Here is a 16,882-nt window from a genome sequence, read left to right on the forward strand (position 1 = left end):
CGCCCCACTCTCTTTCCTGCGCCCCCATTTCTACTCTTCCTCTCTGCCCTGAGGGTCCAGCCCCGCTCCCACTCTTTCAGGACCCCAGCCTCCTTCTCCAATCCTATCCCCTCCCCAGTGCCCCCAATCCATCTTTTTTATTCCTACACCAGCCCCGCCCAGCCACCTCCCAGGCTTTCTCTTAAGCACCTCCCAGCCCCAACCTTCCCCTTAGCCCCCGTCCTCTGCCTTCCGCCCGCCGTCAGCCTCTCAGCGAGCCTCGGCCCCGCCCCCAGCCCTGCCCACCCAACCCCAGACCTGCACCTGGGCGATGCGGATCCACTTCTCCAGCCGCTGCGCCCTCTGCGGGGCAGCCAGGCCCGGCTCTCCAAGGACCGAGCCCAGCACGCAGCCGATCACTCTGTTGAACTGGGTCACAGTGGCGCGCACGGTAGGGGCGGTGCCTGTGGCCCCCGGCCGGTCTCGCTGCGACCACACGGAGCCCAGGCACTCGCAGGGTCGCACGCGCGAGAAGAGCTCCTGAGCGGGTGGGGAGAATGTGCAAAATCTGTGCTTAGCGGGGCCTCCCCCCAGCCCCCCCCACAACCCCCCCAGCCGCGCCCAGCCAGAGTTCTTACCACATCCATCAGGGTCAGCTGCTCGGCCACCTCGTCTACACTGAAGTCCAGGAGCTCAGGGCCTTCCCTCACGAGTCTTTCCTCCTCTTCCAAGCAGCCTGCTGGGGAGTCTGGACAGGGGATCTGGGCAGCCCCTAGGGATCCTGATGGAGCATTAGCAGGGTTAAAAACAGTGAAGATTGAATCCAGGACTGGCTGTGTGATCTTTGGTGTCTGTGAGCCTAACCTCTCATCTGGGAAACAGAATTCTTTGAGCGTTTTTAAGAACGTCCGGGCTGCAGTAAAGGTCATTGAGCATCTTGGGTGGATTACCCCTGAAATTTAGCACACTAATCCAGAGAAGTAAGTGCCATTAGGCACCTTCTAGGAGTGGGGAAATTTTGAGGCAGGAATTTGCTCTAACTTGAATCCTCAGTAAATAGTGAGACAGGGATCTGAAACCAGGTGCTCAAAGGCTAGAATAGAAGGTAGGCTCTTTGACTTTGAACCTTTATTAGGATGGGATCCATCGTCTCCTTTCTGGTGGTTCAAGGTGGTATAACCTTGTGGTTAAGGGATTGTTTTAATGGCTAAATTCAAATCCAAACTGGTTCACTATGCTTGTTGTGCCATTAAAAGCAAGCCTTTTGACCTCTCTGTGCCTTGGTTTCTTCATCTGGATTTTTTTTTTTTTTAATTTAAAGGAGCTCTCACTTAATAAACTGCTATTAAGTGCTCAATAAATATGATTTTTTCAAGGTGAGTTTCAATGGTGGCACTCCCTAGGGGACATTTTGGAAGTTGAAATCTTGCCACAAGAGGAGCCAGACATATATAGTGAAGAATTGTTCCACCCAATCTCCAAATGTCCCTCCAAGGCATTTGTGTCCTTGGAAAAAACCTGTTTATGATAATCTGTATCTAGAACACAACTATCTTGTTCATAAACACTAATTACTTTGGCTCCAGGAATGCAAGAACTCTGAAAGTCTGGACTTTGTTTTGTGTGGAGATTGCAAGTGTTGCTCACTATTTTGGAAATCGATCATCTACGTCACCAACATTTATGCTAATGTGTCTGTGTTGTCAGTGCTCTCCCTTACATTATTTGCAGCTATCACACTCACTATGATGCTATGGCAGGCAAAGGCATTGGACAACTTCATCATGCCCAAGCATTGACACACAAACAAGTATAGTTTATTGTTGTGTAATTTTTTTTTTTTTTTTTTTTTTTTGCTATTTTTAGGGCTACACCTGCAGCATATGGAAGTTCCCAGGCTAGGGGTCCAATTGGAGCTACAGCTGCTGGCCTATGCCACAGTCACAGCAATGCAAGATCTGAGCTGTGTCTGTGACCTATACCACATATTGCTGGATCCTTAACCCAGCAAGGATCCTTAACCCTAAGTGAGGCTAGGAATTGAACCCACATCCTCATGGGTCCTACTTGGATTTTTTACCACTGAGCCATGACAGGAACTCCCTGTTTTTGTTTTATTTCTCCTTCTTGTTACAATTCCAGCATCATATTATTATATTTTAAATAATCTCTGTAACTGTGTTTATCTGTCTTTCATTTCAAATTGGGACAGGTGGCATTGCAAAATATGAGTTTTTAAAAGTGAGCATAGGGAAAAAAACTGCACATAAATCTAAACAAAACTTTAGATCTCATAGCAAATATGGGGAATAGAGGAATATGCTTCATGTCACCATGAGAAAGCAAGTAGGTAAATGGAGAAGAATGTGAGACATTCCTTAGGACAGATGACCCTTTTTTTTTTTCCTAATGGTATTAAACAAAAGGCAAAGGGAAACTGTCATGGAATAAAGGAGATCTAAGAAGTGAACACCTTGAATGGATCTTTGGATGTGGAAGAAACACCTATAGAAAAGACAATTTAGGAACAATGTGGGAGGGAGTTCCCTGGTGGCCTAGCAGTTAGTGATTCATTATTGTCACCACTGTGGCTTGGGTTTGATCCCTGGTTCAGGAAATTCCACGTGCTGAAAGTGCAGCCAAAAAAAGGACGGAGTTCCTGCTGTGGTGGTGTCTCTGCAGCTCCAGGACTCAGGTTCAAACCACAGCTGGCACAGTGGGTTAAAGGATCTGGCATTGTAGCAGCTGTGACCTATGCCACACCTGTGGTTCAGATATGATCCCTGGCCAGGGATCTCTATATGCCATGGGGTGGCCAAAAACAAACAAACAAACAAAAACCAACCCCCTCCAAAAAAAACCCACAAAGAACAATAGGAGGATTTGAATATGAGTATTTTTTTGGTCACGCTACTGGCATGAATATGACTATTTCTTGAGATTACGTAATTACTGCTGATTTCATTGGAAATGATTGTGGGCATGAAGGCTATATCTTTTAAAAGTCCTTTTCAATTGCAGGTGCCAACCAAAGTATTTGTGTGTGACATGACACAAGTCTGGGATTTACCTAGGATTTGCCTACAAATCATCCTGAACAAGATTTTTTTTTTTGGTCTAATTGATAATTGTTGAAGATGAGCAATGGGTATTTGAGTAGTCTTTCCACTATTTCTCCCCACTTCTCTATATGTCTTAAATTTTCCATGGTAACAAGGAACCCTAAAATAAAGATGTTAAGGTTCCCAGAGCCTGGCATACAGTCAATGTTCAATAAATGTTCATTTTCTCTTTTCACTTCAATAACTCATAGCTTAGGGCTGCACTTTCAATAGAATTTTCTGCAGTGGTGGAAGTATATTCTTTTCTTTCTTTCTTCTTCTTCTTCTTTTTTTTCATTTTTGGCTGCCCCAAGGCATATGGAGTTCCTGGGCTAGAGATCAGATCTGAGCCACAGTTGCAAACTACACTACAGATGAGGAAATGCTGGATCCTTTAAATTACTGTGCTGGACCAGGATCGAACCTGCAACCTGGCTCTGCAAAGATGCCACCAATCCTGTGGCACCACAGAGGGAACTGAGAAAGTATTTTCTACCAGTGCTGTCCAGTGTGGCTACTAAGCACTAGAAAGGTAGCTAGTGTGACCAAAGCACTGAATTTTTATTTTTATTTTTTAGGGTTAATTAATTTAAATTCAGTTTCAATAGCCACACAGGGCTAGTGGCTGGCAGACTATACAGCTCTGATGATTTTCAGTCAGTTGGTGAAATCTTGAAGGTACAGGAAGAAAGATATTTAGTAACCAGGAGGAAAGATGGAAGGATCAAATATACATAAATAACTGAGACTTTGTCACCCAGAGAGAGAAGTGGCTGCTACTTTGTAAAGCAGAGAGGAGTGTAGCCACTTTAATCTTAGGATTAAAAACTGGGGATTAGGGTTTATAGATGCTTTTGTGATAGGGATCGGATCAAGCACAGAAGGGTGAAAGAGGATGCTTTATAAGCAGGATGTAATTATTCAGTCAACAAAGCTGTGTTGTAACTGACCCTGGGGACAGAGCTAGGGATAAGGCCAATGGGTGCTATGACAAAAAATAGGCAGGTAACAGGACTCAGAGTGGGAGGCTGAATTTGTTGGGAGAAGATCTGAGAAAGCATATATGAGGAGGTGACAATTGAACAAACACCTAAATGAAGTATGTGGATATTTTTCCTTCCCCCTAAAGCTCTCTACAACAGAGGTTGGCAAACTTTTCTTTTTTTCTTTTTCTTTTTGTCTTTTTAGGGCTGCACCCTCGACATACAGAAATTCCTGGGCCAGGGGTCAAATCAGAGGTAGCCACCAGCCTATGCCACAGCCACAGCAAGGATCTGAGCTGCATCTATGACCTACACCACAGCTCATGGCCACACTGGATCCTTTAACTCACTGAACCAGGCCAGGGATAGAGCCTGTGTCCTCATGGAGGCTAGTTGGGTTCATTACCACTGAGCCACAATGGGAAGTCCTTGGCAAAATTTTCTATAAAGGACCAGACAGTTTGCTGACACCTGCTTTACTAGAAAATACCAGTAATGGGGAGTTCCCATCGTGGCTCAGCAGGAATAAATTTGGCTAATAATCATAAGGATGCAGGTTGGATCCCCAGCCTCCCTCAGTGGGTTAAGGATCCGGCATTGCTGTGAGCTGTGGTGTAGGTTGCAGATGCAGCTCAGATCTGGTGTTGCTGTGGCTGTGGTGTGGGCTGGTGGCTACAGCCCCAATTCGATCCCTGGCCTGGAAATCTTCATATGTTGTGGATGTGGCCCTAAAAAGACAAAAACAACCAGTATGATTTATTGTATTAATTTCATTGTAAGTAGTAGATTCTATTAAATAAGAATCCTAACAATAATGAAAAGAATACTCTTTGCTAAGCCCTCGATGTTTATTTATTTACTTGTTTACTGATTGTTTCCTCCAGAAACCTGGGAGCTCCTGTCTACTGTTATGTGGCTAAATATTTGTTGAATGAATGAAGAGGCCAATGAGGTAAGTACTATTGCTACCCCCATTTCACAGATAAGGAAACTGAGGCTCAAAGAGGTGAAGTGGCTTATCCAAGGCCACACAGTCAGCAAATGGCAGACCTGGGACTGGAACCCAGGTCTCTGTGGCTCCTAAGGCAAGTAGCAATAGAATGATTTGTAGCCAGAAACACAGGGTATCCTGACTCAGTGGTAGTGAGAGTGTGTTGGGTGGGGGACGTAATAGACAAATGCCAACACTTTGGACAGAGGGTTATTATTCCCATTTTACAGGTGGGGAAACTGAGGCTCAGACAGGGTTAAGAACCTTGGCCAAGATCTGTAGCTCCTTGAGGGGAGGAGGCCCCTGGGGGAGAGAGCATGCAGGAAAGGGCTGCTCAGGACACTATCAGTTCCCGCAATAACTCACCTCCCCATGGCTGGGACTGCTCCTCTTCTTCCTGCTCTTGCTCAGCCTCCTCCAGGAAATCTCCCAGCAGCTTTTCTGCCTCCTGGGCCTCAGCCCCTGATGGGGCTGCCCAGCTCAGAAAGGTGCAGACACTGCCTAGGTCCGAGTGGGCTGGGGGGTCCTGGAAATCCTGAGGGTGGTCCCGCAGCCAGGAGCCCAGCACCGACACCACAGCCCTGGCCAGAGGGGCAGGGCCTCAGAGCCCAGCCAGGACCTCAGGAGCCCCTACACTTCAGATCCGACCTTTGACCTCTAGGACCCCCTAACCCCCGCTTGATGGGAAACAAACCTCAAGTTCTTGTTCAAGCTCAGATCTCTTCCCTCTGTCTTCTTGAGCTCTACCCTGGAAAAAGCCCTCCTCCTCAATCAGGTGAAGAAAAAGGGGACTGGAGGGGACTTAGGGGAAGGTTCTGGGGCTGGGGGTGGTTCCTGGTTCCAAATGGGGTGGAGGGAGTAGAGAGAGTATCTAGGTGAGGGTCTGGGGTGGGAACATGAGGGTCTCCCTGGTACTAACCCTGATGGCAGGGGCGGTGGCGGTGGTGGCAGGAGAAGGCCCAGAACGCGGGCAGTGGGCACAAAAGCCCGGTGGGTGGCCAGGAAGGCAGGCACAAAGCCCGGGTCCTGCTCTCGATCCCCAGACACCAACTCCCGCACCAGCCGCTCCAGCCGTGCCGCCCTCAGTGCCCGCACCTTGCTGGTGCGGTAATGGAGGAAGGTATCAGCAGCGGGGCTGGAGGTCTGTGGAGCGGGGACACAGGCAATGAAATACAGAGGAGTGGCCCCAGGCACTCCTTTCCAATCAAGTCCATGGAAGCACCACTCTTGCATCTGATCCTGTCCTCTCTCCTGAATTCTGCCACTTGGATTCATTATTCTGCTCCATGCACAACTACCCCACTCCCAAATCCACCCTGGACACCCTCAGGCTCCACCCCATTCACAAGCCCCCCCCACCACCTGTCCCCTGGCTGCTCTCAGCCCTCCTCTGCCACGCTTCACTGGCCCGTTCTCCATCCATCCCTCCTCCCCACCTGGCCCTCACCTGGCCGCTTCTAAAGACCACTCCTTCCTCTCCAACTCTGCCCCACTAAACCTGGCTTACCTAGGCCCTGCCGTGCAGTTCTGTCCCCAAGTCCCACAGGGCATTGCGACCTCATCTGGTCCCACCTCACTCATCTACCCCACTCACCTGACCACCTCCAGGCCCCACTCTATCCAGACCTGGTCGCCTCTAATGCCCACCCCTCCTTCGGGCCACGGCTCTGCCCTTCCACTCCGCCCCGCCCTCACCTGGTAGCCTGCCGCCCGCGCCTCACCCTCCAACCCCTTCCTCACCTGGGTGCCCCCTGGGCCTGCCCCCAGACTCAAACGCTGACTTCGCTGCCGCCGCAGAGAGACACTGTATACCGCGCCGTCCTCTGTCTCCTCACCCCAGTCCTGCAGCGGTGCCTGGATGCAAAGTTGGGCTCAAGATGAAGCAGGAAGATGGTCCCATGCGCCGCAGCGCCCCACCTTCCCGGTAAACTCAAGCCTGGACCTGCCAGTTTCATCCACCCACTTCCAGGCCAGAGTCGGTGAGAGTCCAGGCAGGGGTCCAGGCTAGGGAAGTCCCCTGGGTGCCATGGGTACCCTCCTCCCTGGTCCTTGGAAAGGGTGGCTTTTGGGAATGTCCCAGGGTCCAGTCTTACAGAGTCTGTCTCTGGTCCCTCCTGTGCTCAGAGAACTAACTCCTCTTCCCCCACCATCCCTAGGAGGAACCAGCCACTTCACTGGGTCAGGGGCCCAGAGGACCGAGGTATGGAGTCCAGAGAGGATCCGAAGGGTCTGATTTGAGGGGAGAAGGGGTCCAGGGGGGCAGGAACCTGGAGTTTCTGGACCTGGTAGCCGCCAGGGATGTGAGACCCCGGAGCCCCAGCTCCCCTTACCAGGGCGAGCTCCTTGCCCGCTGTCCGCTCCATGATCCGCAACCGTCCCGCTCCGCCGACGCGGCTGAGTGAGGCGGAAGGGCCTGCGGGTCGCGGGCAGTGGCTGGGCGTTGGGCCGGCTGGGCGGGGCGGCCGGGCCGCGCGGGGGCGGAGCGGGGTGGACCCAGGGCTCTCGGATATCCCTGTGGGACCCCAGCTCCCAGCCCAGGCCCCTGGAGAAGCCTGGGCTCTCCGGATAGGTGTGTATTCTGCACCGGGAGAAAGGCCCCTCTCTCTCTCCTAGGGGCAGGCTCTTTTTTTGTGTCCTTAGGTGTGTGGGGGAGTGTGTATAGCTAAGTGGGGGACAGACTTGAGACCTTAGATGGGGAGGGCTGGTCTGCTCCAGGTATGGAGGCATCTCCCATTTTTCTGGAGGGACAGGGTGAGCTCAGTGGTGTCCCTAGCTGATGGAAGTCATCACTCCCCAGGTCAGAGAGAGCTGAATCTGTGGTCCTGGGTTTGAGGGGTAGCTGTCTTTGGGGCAGTGCAGGATCAAGGAGAGGGGAATACACAGGGGGCTTGTTGGTGACCTTTATTGCGCGATTCTGAGGCTGGTGCGGACCAGCCTGAGATTTACTGTGGGAACATCCGGCGGCCCAGCCCCCTTCTCCACTCCTCGCGTCACCCGCCCAGTCGGCTCCCTTGTGCGGGCTGCGATCAGCCCTTGAAGGGGCCCCCCTTTGGGCCCGCAGCTGGGCCCAGAGGGATTGGGGTGGGGGTGCTCCGCAGGGGCCCGGAAGCGCCAGGTGGGCGCGAGGGCGCGTCTAGGACTTCCGAGAGCGACCGCGCCTCTTGCTGCGGGATTCGATTAATTTCTGGGAACGCATCTTGAGCGCTGCACGGGTCACCACCTCGTTGTCTTCCTCCTCACTCTCCTCTTCGTCTGCGAAGGGCGATGAGGGGATCAAGGTTCCCCTTCGTGACTCAGCTTTCCCTTCCCACCCCCACCTTGGCCCTAGGTCCGGTCCCTGACTACCTCCCAAAGCTCTGCTAGGGCCCCCAGTCCCACCCCCTTTTCCTGCCCAGACAGACCGAAGAACTTGTCCTTGTGACCAGCAAGAGGCAGGGCGATGCGGGTGTTGTAGGAAGGCAGCTTTCCCTCTAGGGTGGAGAAGAACTGGGGGAGGTGGGAGCGGGAGAGAAGAGTGTGAATGCACAGGGCTGCAGGGAAGTGCATCTCCCCCACCCCCCAAGATACACCCCAATCCCATTCAGCACCTCTGCCCACTCCTGTAAAGTTTTCCTTGGGCACAGCCGTATCATTTGTTCCCAGTGCTCACTCTGATGCCCAGCAACACCCCACCTTCAGGCCCGCCCCTAGTCTCTAGGTCCTACCCCTTGGCCTGACCCCTGTACCCCACAAGCCCAGACTTCTGGGCTGCCAGGGCCCTCAGGAAACTCTCCTGGCTCAATCTGGGCTCCTTAAACCTCACCCGTTGTCCCTGAAGCCCATTCCCAGCCCACTGGCCCCCTCCCTGGTCTCCAAAGTGTGGTCCTGACTCCCTGGTTTTCCGCCCCAGCCCCTGCATCCTCAGCCCCACCCTCTGGCTGAATGAGCACCTCTCGGTCGGCAATGTGGCGCAGCATCTCTGGCACATTGTGGTTCTGGAGTTTCGCCTGCAGCTTCAACAATTTTTCCTCCACGAGGCCCAGTAGGTTGGGCAAATAGTCACTTGCCTTGGGATCCAGCTCCTTTCCCGCGAAGCCGCTGGCCTCCTGTGGCAGGGGCGGAGCTCTGTCAGCCAGGAGGGACGGGGCCTCCAGGAAAGGTCTCACCCAGGCAGGGGGCTTTTCCTCTTAGGGATAAGGCCTTTGAAGTGAGGGGTGACTAACAAGAGCGGTGCTACCCTTTATGAACAAAGGCTACGCTTGTGAGGCAAGGCCTCTGAACTCCAGAGACCCAAGCCAGGGGGTAATGGGAGGGGGATGAGTCTTTTAGTGGGAGGAAGGCCATTGTCAGGCTGACCTTCTGAAGAAATGGGACTCTGCAGTGGGCAGGGTGGGACTTCTCTTGTCTGTGGCTGCTCCAGGATTGGAGGGGGGGTTCTCTTAAGTCTTCGGTGGGTGTGGGGGGCAAGGTAGGACTTTCCTGTGGAGGCGGGACTTGAAATGGGATAAGGTCTCTGAAGTCCTGGGCCTCTTGAGGAGTAAGGGGGTCTCCTCTTGGACGCTGGCTGAGGACTCTGAGGAGCAGGTTGGAGTTTCCCCTGTGTTCGGGCCTCTCATGTACTGGACAGGGCATGGGGTGGGTTCTCTTGAGTGGACTTTGGGGCGGGAATCCACCTGCGTGATGGTGGAGCTGCCTCTCACGTCCTGCGGGGCTCTGGGCGGAGCTTCCTCAGGGGCGGAGTCTGCTACTGTGATGTGGTCTAGCTTGCTTGCCAGGTGTTCCAGGGCCTCCTTGGTCATATGCATTGCCCGCATGGTACGCTCCAGCCTATCCTGCACATCAGCACGCCGCTGCTCCTCCGCCTTGATGCGCTCCTGCAACTCGACTTGCAGCTTCTGTTCGCTGCAGGAAGAAGGCAGTCTGAGATGGGAGCAGTACTGAACTTCCCCAACAAGGCACCACTCTCTCCCTGAGGCACCCGGGCCTCACCTCATCAGCATGGCCTCTCCTGAGTACTTGAGGTCTTCCAGCTCCTTCTGCAGCCTCTGCTTCTCTTGCTTCAGCCTCAGCAGCATCTGCTCGTTCTCGATCTTGAGTGTCTCCAACTGTGTGAAGGTTTCTCCCTGTGCCAGGAACCGCCGCACCACCGCCTGCGGGCCGCCCAGCCCAAATCAGAGCCAGGGCCTATGCAGGCATGGGTGTACCCCTCTTCCTTTCCCCCGGACACACAGGACAGGTGGCCTGAGCTGGTGGCTTCTGCCCACTGGTGTTCAGGCGCTCTGTGAGTCGGACTGGTGGCCAGTCTGTGAGTCGGACTGGTATGAGTCGTCCAGGGTGTGCGACCCCGGACGAATGATTTTTTACGGCCCCTTCCTTGTCTAGATAAGGAAATTGAATCAGCCAAAATCACATTGTGGGGCAGCGACAGCAGTGAAGCACAGCTACTTTCCAAAGTCTATAGTGCCAGCAACATTCTGGCAGTAACTCTTGCCCCCTCCAGGAAGGGGTTGTGAGAGAGATCTGCCCATTAGGCCAACTTCTGGAAAGGTGCTCAACTACAGTGCTCCAGATGACCCCATAGGTCCAAGTTCTGGAACCCCTTGTGAGTCAGCCCATGGGAGGAGTAATAGATTCGAGGGTGCCCAAAGTGGAGAAACCCAACAGAGGTCCAGGGGAATCACAGTGTTTTCCAGCCAGGGACCTATGGTCTTAGAAAATTTCAAGGAATCCATGGCCTTTCTCAGTGGGTTAAGGATCCAGTGTAGCTGTGAGCTGTGGTGTAGACATGTCTCAGATCCTGTGTTGCTATGGCTGTGGTATAGATTGGCAGCTATAGCTCCGATTCAACTCCTGGCCTGGGAATTTCCATATGCTGCGAGTGTAGCCCTAAAAAGCAAAAGCAAAAGCAAAAACAAAAAAGAAAAAAGAAAGAAAAAAGAGAAAATTTTGAGGAAGAAAATTCCAAGTAGGGGACCCCAGACCAGGGACCTAGCTGATCTGGGACTGAGGCTGGCACTGTGCAGTCGTCTGTGCCCCAGACCCTGTTATAGGTGCTGGGGACCCAGGAGAAGAGAGACAACACTCCCAGTTCTCCTAGAGCTGACATGCCACAGAGGTCAGCTGGTGTAAGCAGGAACAGGAGGAGAGGATGATGGCCAGTGTAGATAACTCCACACGCGTGGCTTTTGCTGTGAGAAGCAGCAGAGAAACCGGGCAGTAGCTGGAGCAGGAAGGGGTGTTTTTTTAAGAAGAGAGCAGGTTTGTGTGCTGAGAAATTGCCCCTGCAGAAAGGGTTGGCTTTCCAGGCTCAGGTCGGCTTGGGAGAGGCCGCAGGCAGCACTCACGTGTGTTTCTGCCACGCCGGTGGCGTCCTTGACCTTGCCGAAGAGCACTTCCATCTGGTACATGCTCCAGCGCCGCCGCAGCTCCTCCTCCTTGGAGCGCTGGCTGTCCTGGAGCGTGTCGTCGGAGTGCAGCAGCACGTCCTCGCGCTGGGTCTGCTCGGGAGTTGAGGTCAGGGCCCAGGTCAGCTTACGGACAAAGGCACCTGACAGAAGCCGCGGCGGGGGTAGGCGGGAAGGGGGGGTATTCAGTCGGGGGTGAGGAAGGGGGTGGGACCCAGGCTTGGGGCCAAGTAAGGGCATCAAAACAGGGGTCAGATGCCTGACAGTCTAGGTCAGGGCTAGGAGACTCCGAGGCAGGGCAGAGGGGCGGGGTCAAGGGAGCAGGGGGTGGGGCCTGTAAATAAGGGGCAGGCTAGAGGCAGGATCAAATTTCGGACTCTGGCCAATTGCGGTAGGGATGGATGAGGACCAACCCGAAAGTACTTGGAGGACTGAAGGGCGGGGTCATGGATGTGGGAGGAGCCCTGACTTCTGGTGGAGATGGGGGCGGAGTCAGAAGAAGGGTCAGAACTGGGGAAGGGTCTAGGGCCAACGTAGGGGCGCGGCCGGGACCCCGCAGGGCCGGGTCAAAGTAAGGGCTGGCTAGGGTTGCAGCCCTGCATCCTTGGTGCGCCCACCTTTCGCTCCATGCGTTCATTCTGGAGTTTTCTCTCTTCAGCGCGCTTCTTGCACTCGGTCAGGTATCGGTCCCGCTTCTTGCGCTCTCGTAATACTGTCTCTTCTAGATCCTGCAGCTGGTTCTGGAGGGCAGGCAGGGAAACAGCAGGACCAGCTGGCACCTACCATGGCTCTGGGCGGGAGCTGCAGGCCTAACCCGAGACAGTTGGGTTAGGCTATGGGATTCTGGGAGAGAGATGGGATGAGTTCGGGGACAGCTGGAGTTCAGATACTAGGGCCAGATGACCGTGGCAGCGGAGGGGCAGGACCCCCAGGGGCCCACAGGCTGGCACCTTGGCTATGTCCCTGGCATTGAGTGCTTCCTGATTCACCACGTTCAGTTCCTCCAGCTCATGTTTCGTTCTCACCACCTCAGCTTCCATGAAGTCCAGCCGGTTCTCCAAGTGAAGGCTCTCCTCCTGGGATGCAGGGAACAAGGGAGGCCCATGACCACTATCCCTAACCAGGATGGCCCTCCCACTTGCCGCCCCCAACCCCAGTCTTTCCTGGTCCCTACCTGTAGATAGGCCTTGAGCTGCAGGTACACATTGGTGATGTGTTCTGCCTCTTCGGCCTTCATCAGGGCCTTCTCCAGGCGGTTCTCCAGGTTCCGCATGGTCTAGAGGGAAGCAAGGCTGGGCTGGGTCCCCTCCCACCTCAATCCCTCCCCCAGGGAATCAAGCTCTCTGCAGACCTCACAGGTCCTACCTTGGCCACCTCCGTGTTCCTATCTTGTGCCTCTGCCATCTCCAGCTCACGCAGACTGTGCTGCAGCTGGAGCTCCTCCAGCCACTTCTGCCGCAAGCCCAGCTGGTGCCGAAGAGCATTCAGCTGCTTCACCTTCTCACTCAGCTGGTGGTCCAGGTGCTCCAGGGCCTGCTGGAGGGAGGGGAGCAAGAGCAGGGTGAGCCCCCCACCTAGTCCTTCCTCCCTTCCTTCTCCTATATCTAGGTTTTTATCTTCCCTGTCTCTTAGTAGCACCTGACCTGACTGATCCTCCTTCTCTGGCAGATTCTCTCTTTTGGTGGCTTCCAGGACACACACCACCCATTTTTCCACCCACCTCCTTGGCTGCCTCTTATCCACTTCCTTTGCCTTTGAAGAGACAGCCCCAAGCTCGTCTCTCCTCTGTCCACACCCACCTCCTTGGAGATCCTATCCAGTCTCAGGGTTTCAAAACTCACCTATACACTGAAGACAGCCAAATTTAGCCTCCCCAGAGTTCCCATTGTGGCTCGGCGGGTTAAGAACCTGACTAGTATCCATGAGGATGCAGGTTCAATCCCTGGACTTACTCAGTGGGTTAAGGATCCGGTGTTGCAGCAACCTGTGGTGTGGGTCACAGATGTGGCTCAGATCCAGCTTTGCTGTGGCTGTGGTGCAGGCTGGCAGCTAAAGCTCTGATTCAACCCCTAGCCTGGGAACTTCCATATGTCGCAGGTGTGGCCATAAAAAGAAAAGAAACCCCCTCACACAAATTTAGCCTCCCCCCAAACTGCAGGCTGATATATCTGTGTCTACACTGCCTTCCAGATGCTCCACAAGCAGCTCAAAACCATTATGTCCAAAATTGAGTATGTCCTTGATCTTTCCCCAGAGCTGTCCTTCTTGAATCTTTCAGGTGCTCAAGTCCAAAACCTTGATGTCATCTTCATCTCTTTTCCTCTCCCACCTACACCCCATTTGTTAGCAATTCTCTGGTTTTTTTTTTTTTTGTTTTTGTTTTTTTTTTGTCTTTTTGCCATTTCTAGGGCCGCTCCTGTGGCATATGGAAGTTCCCAGGCTAGGGGTCGAATCAGAGCTGTAGTCACCGGCCTACACCAGAGCCACAGCAACGCGGGATCCAAGCCGCGTCTGCAACCTACACCACAGCTCACGGCAACGCCGGATGGTTAACCCACTGAGCAAGGCCAGGGACCGAACCCGCAACCTCTTGGTTCCTAGTCGGATTCGTTAACCACTGTGCCACGATGGGAACTCCCTGGGGTTTTTTTTTTTTTTTTTTTTTGCTTTTTAGGGTCATACCCTCAGTATATGGAAGTTCCCAGGTTAGGGATTGAATTGGAGCTGCAGCTGCCAGCCTACACCACAGCCACATCAATGTCAGATCCAAGCCGTGACTGCGGCCTACACCATAGCTCATGGCAATGCTGGATCCCCAACCCACTGAGCAAGGCCAGAGATTGAACCTGCATCCTCATGGATACTAATTGGATTTTGTTTCTGCTGAGCCACGATAGGAACTCCCAGCAATTCTATGTTCTATTTCAAAGGTTACCCCAGAGAGATCTCTTTCTTCCTATTTCTACCAATTTTGTCCTAGTGTAGCCAACATCATCTTTTATTCAGATGACCTCCTCACAGTCCATTTCCTACTTCTCTGCTTCTTAGTATAAAACCTGCACTCTCCAGCATGGCCAGTGAGGCCTGCTTCAGGGTTTTGCCCCTGCTAACCTCCCTGACCTCACCTCCTACTGAGCACACTTCACTCACTCCCATTCCACCACTGTGAGCTCCTTTGCGTCTCCAACACTCTACCTTTGTTCCTGCCCCAGGGACTTTGCACTTACTGTTCCATCTACCTGGAATGCTCCCGCTCCCCAGATGATCACCTGCTGTTCCATTCTTAGCTCAAATACCACCTTAGAGAAAGCAAAGGTGCCCCCCACCCGACATTTTAAAGGGCAAACCCTGTCCCCATCCATCTCTAGTAAGTCACTGTTTTATTTTATTCATTTATAACAAAAAATTACTTTGTTTCTGCATTTTTCTTGGTTTTATTTGGGGGGAGTCTATTTTTTTCTACTAAAATAAAGGTTTTTGGGAGCGGCAACAAGGTCCGTTTTCTCCACTGCATGGTCATCATGCCAGGCTCATGGTCAGTGCATGATAAAGATTGAATGAATAAATGAATAGTGGCTGGTGTGGAGAAGGGATTGGAGAGGGTGAGATGGGAGGCAGAGAGGTGAGTGGGGTGGGGATCCAGGCTTGAAATGAAGGGAGATGGTCAGTGGAATGGGAGTGGGGCAAACCTGGCCTGTCCTGTTCTTCAGGTATGGCTTCTCTGATTTCCATTCCCGAATCACTGCCTGGACCACTTTCTCATCTCCCTGCAGAGAGAGGAACCCAGTCACACTACTGATTCAGACTACTGCTACTATTCAGCTCCCAAGGATGCTGGCCCCTGCCTCCTGGAGCTTCTTCACCCTCACCTGGAGCAGGTCTGCCAGCTGTAGTTGTAGCACCCTGGTCTCCTCTCGGAGCTGGTTGATGGTCTCCTGATTCTTCCTGATGTTCCACTGGGTGCTCTCATAAAAGGCCTTCCGGTCACCCTCTGGGGTCAGGTGAGGTGGGCAGGCACAAGCAGAGCATCATAGAGGGGAGGGACAATTTTCGTAATTGTCAACATTGTAACAATATTTTACTTTGGGCATACGTTATGTATTGGATGCTGGACTAATAAATTTCCTATTCATCAAATACCCTGTACCAATAGGTATATATCTATATATATGTGTGTGTACATACCATACCCATTTTAGAGGTTAGAAGACTCAGGTATATTAGGTTGTTCAAGGTCATAAGCAGTTTGACTCCCCAGCCCATACCTTCAACCACCATGTAAAATTACCTTCTAATAATAAAATAATAATGGTTTGCACTAGGATTTCCCAGCCTTGGCTGACATTTGGGATAATTATTTGCTGTGGTGAGCTGTCCTGTGCATTGTCAGATGTTGAGCAGCATCCTTGGCCTCTACCCACTAGATGTCAGTAACATATCCCCTCCCCCCAACAATGTGACAAACCAAAATGTCTCCAGACATTGCCAAATGTCCCCTGGGAACCAAAACAGCCCTTTTCCATTGAGAACCACTGGTTTACAATATATAGCATTACTATGTGTCAAGCACCGTTGTAAGTCCTTTACTCATTTCAACTATTGGCTTGTACGGTTACTATCTCCTTTTTATGAATGGACAACCTGGGAGCAATTAGATTACTCTTAGTTCCTGAAGGTCAAACAATTAGTATATGTAGAGCCAGGATCTGAACCCAGAAAATCTGGCCCTGGAATCTGTTTTTCACCACCCCATGCATGATAGAAGAGTTGAAATCACATAAAAGTATGAAATGCAGTCCAGTCAGTTCTGAGCTCAGGAAAAGTTTCATAAGAGAGATGAGGAAAACCATAAGGAAGTATGAGTTTTTGCCTCCAGAAACTGGCCACATGGATGAATGCCAGTGAAACATTCCAGTCACACCATGCCAGGCCAATGAGCTGGTGACTCTTGACACTTCTGTGCCCTCTGGAGCCCTCTTACCTAATAGTTGAATCTTCCTTTGTAACTCAGCCACCTGCGTGTGCACAGTGGACTTCCCTTCGCTGGCATGGAAGGGTCCTGCCTTGGAATGGAGTGACTGCCAGGCCTGCACCGAGCCCTTGCCTTGGGGATGCCCCTTGGCCTGAGCCTGATTGCCCCTGCCTTTGGAGGAGGCTGAAACCTGGTCCTGAGAAGGCATGGCGTTGGCGGAGGCCGCCCAGCACAGGGGAGACGTCATGACTGGGTTGAGGCCGAGGACCGCAAAGAGTTAGGTCTACTAGGAATCGCCTCTGTTGGGGATCTGTCAGCTCAGGTTCCTCGGCTCTGGGAACGTACTTGTCGACCGCTTGGCTGAGCCTCGCGGCATCTCCTGGTTGCTAGGTAATCTCCCCCTCCTTCCTCCAGTGTTCCCATGGAAACCGCCCGCGTTCCACACCACCGCTCTCACTGGCTGACGCACGCTG

At 52.6% G+C, this 16,882-nt stretch overlaps 3 protein-coding genes across 19 annotated transcripts in view; 1 reads left to right on the forward strand and 2 right to left on the reverse strand.

The window, feature by feature from the left end:
- Positions 1 to 7,454, reverse strand: part of RGL3 (ral guanine nucleotide dissociation stimulator like 3) — a 14,542-nt gene extending 7,088 nt beyond the window's left edge. For 13 of the 15 annotated variants that reach the window (XR_014837620.1, XR_014837619.1, XR_014837618.1 and 10 more), the window contains exons 1-7: positions 7,385 to 7,454; positions 6,795 to 6,908; positions 5,974 to 6,197; positions 5,749 to 5,802; positions 5,421 to 5,635; positions 618 to 760; positions 304 to 519 (exon numbers count right to left, since the gene is read on the reverse strand). Coding sequence is in view for 5 of the 15 variants with exons in the window: in XM_085012942.1 (XP_084869068.1) it covers positions 304 to 519; positions 618 to 760; positions 5,421 to 5,635; positions 5,749 to 5,802; positions 5,974 to 6,197; positions 6,795 to 6,908; positions 7,385 to 7,417 (999 nt within the window). In the remaining 10 variants the exon portion in view is untranslated. The remainder of the gene's footprint in view (positions 1 to 303; positions 520 to 617; positions 761 to 5,420; positions 5,636 to 5,748; positions 5,803 to 5,973; positions 6,198 to 6,794; positions 6,909 to 7,384) is intronic. The other 2 variants (XM_021083876.2, XM_085012944.1) reach the window with 2 other exon arrangements.
- LOC146405501 (uncharacterized) overlaps positions 1 to 15,341 on the forward strand; it is a 27,608-nt gene extending 12,267 nt beyond the window's left edge. Inside the window, exons 2-5 of one of the 3 annotated variants that reach the window (XM_085012981.1) lie at positions 4,948 to 5,015; positions 6,895 to 7,033; positions 7,211 to 7,254; positions 15,211 to 15,341. In XM_085012981.1, the coding sequence (XP_084869107.1) occupies positions 4,995 to 5,015; positions 6,895 to 7,033; positions 7,211 to 7,254; positions 15,211 to 15,330 (324 nt within the window). In that variant the 5' untranslated portion in view covers positions 4,948 to 4,994 and the 3' untranslated portion in view covers positions 15,331 to 15,341. Of the gene's footprint in view, positions 1 to 4,947; positions 5,016 to 6,821; positions 7,034 to 7,210; positions 7,255 to 15,147 lie in introns of those variants that run through there. The other 2 variants (XR_014837633.1, XR_014837634.1) reach the window with 2 other exon arrangements.
- Positions 7,941 to 16,789, reverse strand: ODAD3 (outer dynein arm docking complex subunit 3). The gene is made up of 13 exons (XM_005654766.4): positions 16,419 to 16,789; positions 15,307 to 15,428; positions 15,127 to 15,204; positions 12,803 to 12,973; positions 12,612 to 12,713; positions 12,388 to 12,513; positions 12,055 to 12,177; positions 11,378 to 11,530; positions 10,023 to 10,183; positions 9,707 to 9,935; positions 8,984 to 9,139; positions 8,456 to 8,540; positions 7,941 to 8,306 (listed from the first exon to the last, which is right to left on the reverse strand). The coding sequence occupies exons 1-13, from the start codon at positions 16,654 to 16,656 to the stop codon at positions 8,188 to 8,190; spliced, it is 1,863 nt and encodes a 620-aa protein (XP_005654823.1). The 5' UTR covers positions 16,657 to 16,789; the 3' UTR covers positions 7,941 to 8,187.
- Positions 16,790 to 16,882: the final 93 nt, after the last annotated feature.

The sequence above is a fragment of the Sus scrofa genome, chromosome 2, assembly GCF_054392235.1.
Source record: "Sus scrofa isolate SSC_HxYL_T2T_F1_AM1 chromosome 2, Sscrofa_HxYL_maternal_Yorkshire_Landrace_v2.0, whole genome shotgun sequence".
NCBI lineage: Eukaryota > Metazoa > Chordata > Mammalia > Artiodactyla > Suidae > Sus > Sus scrofa.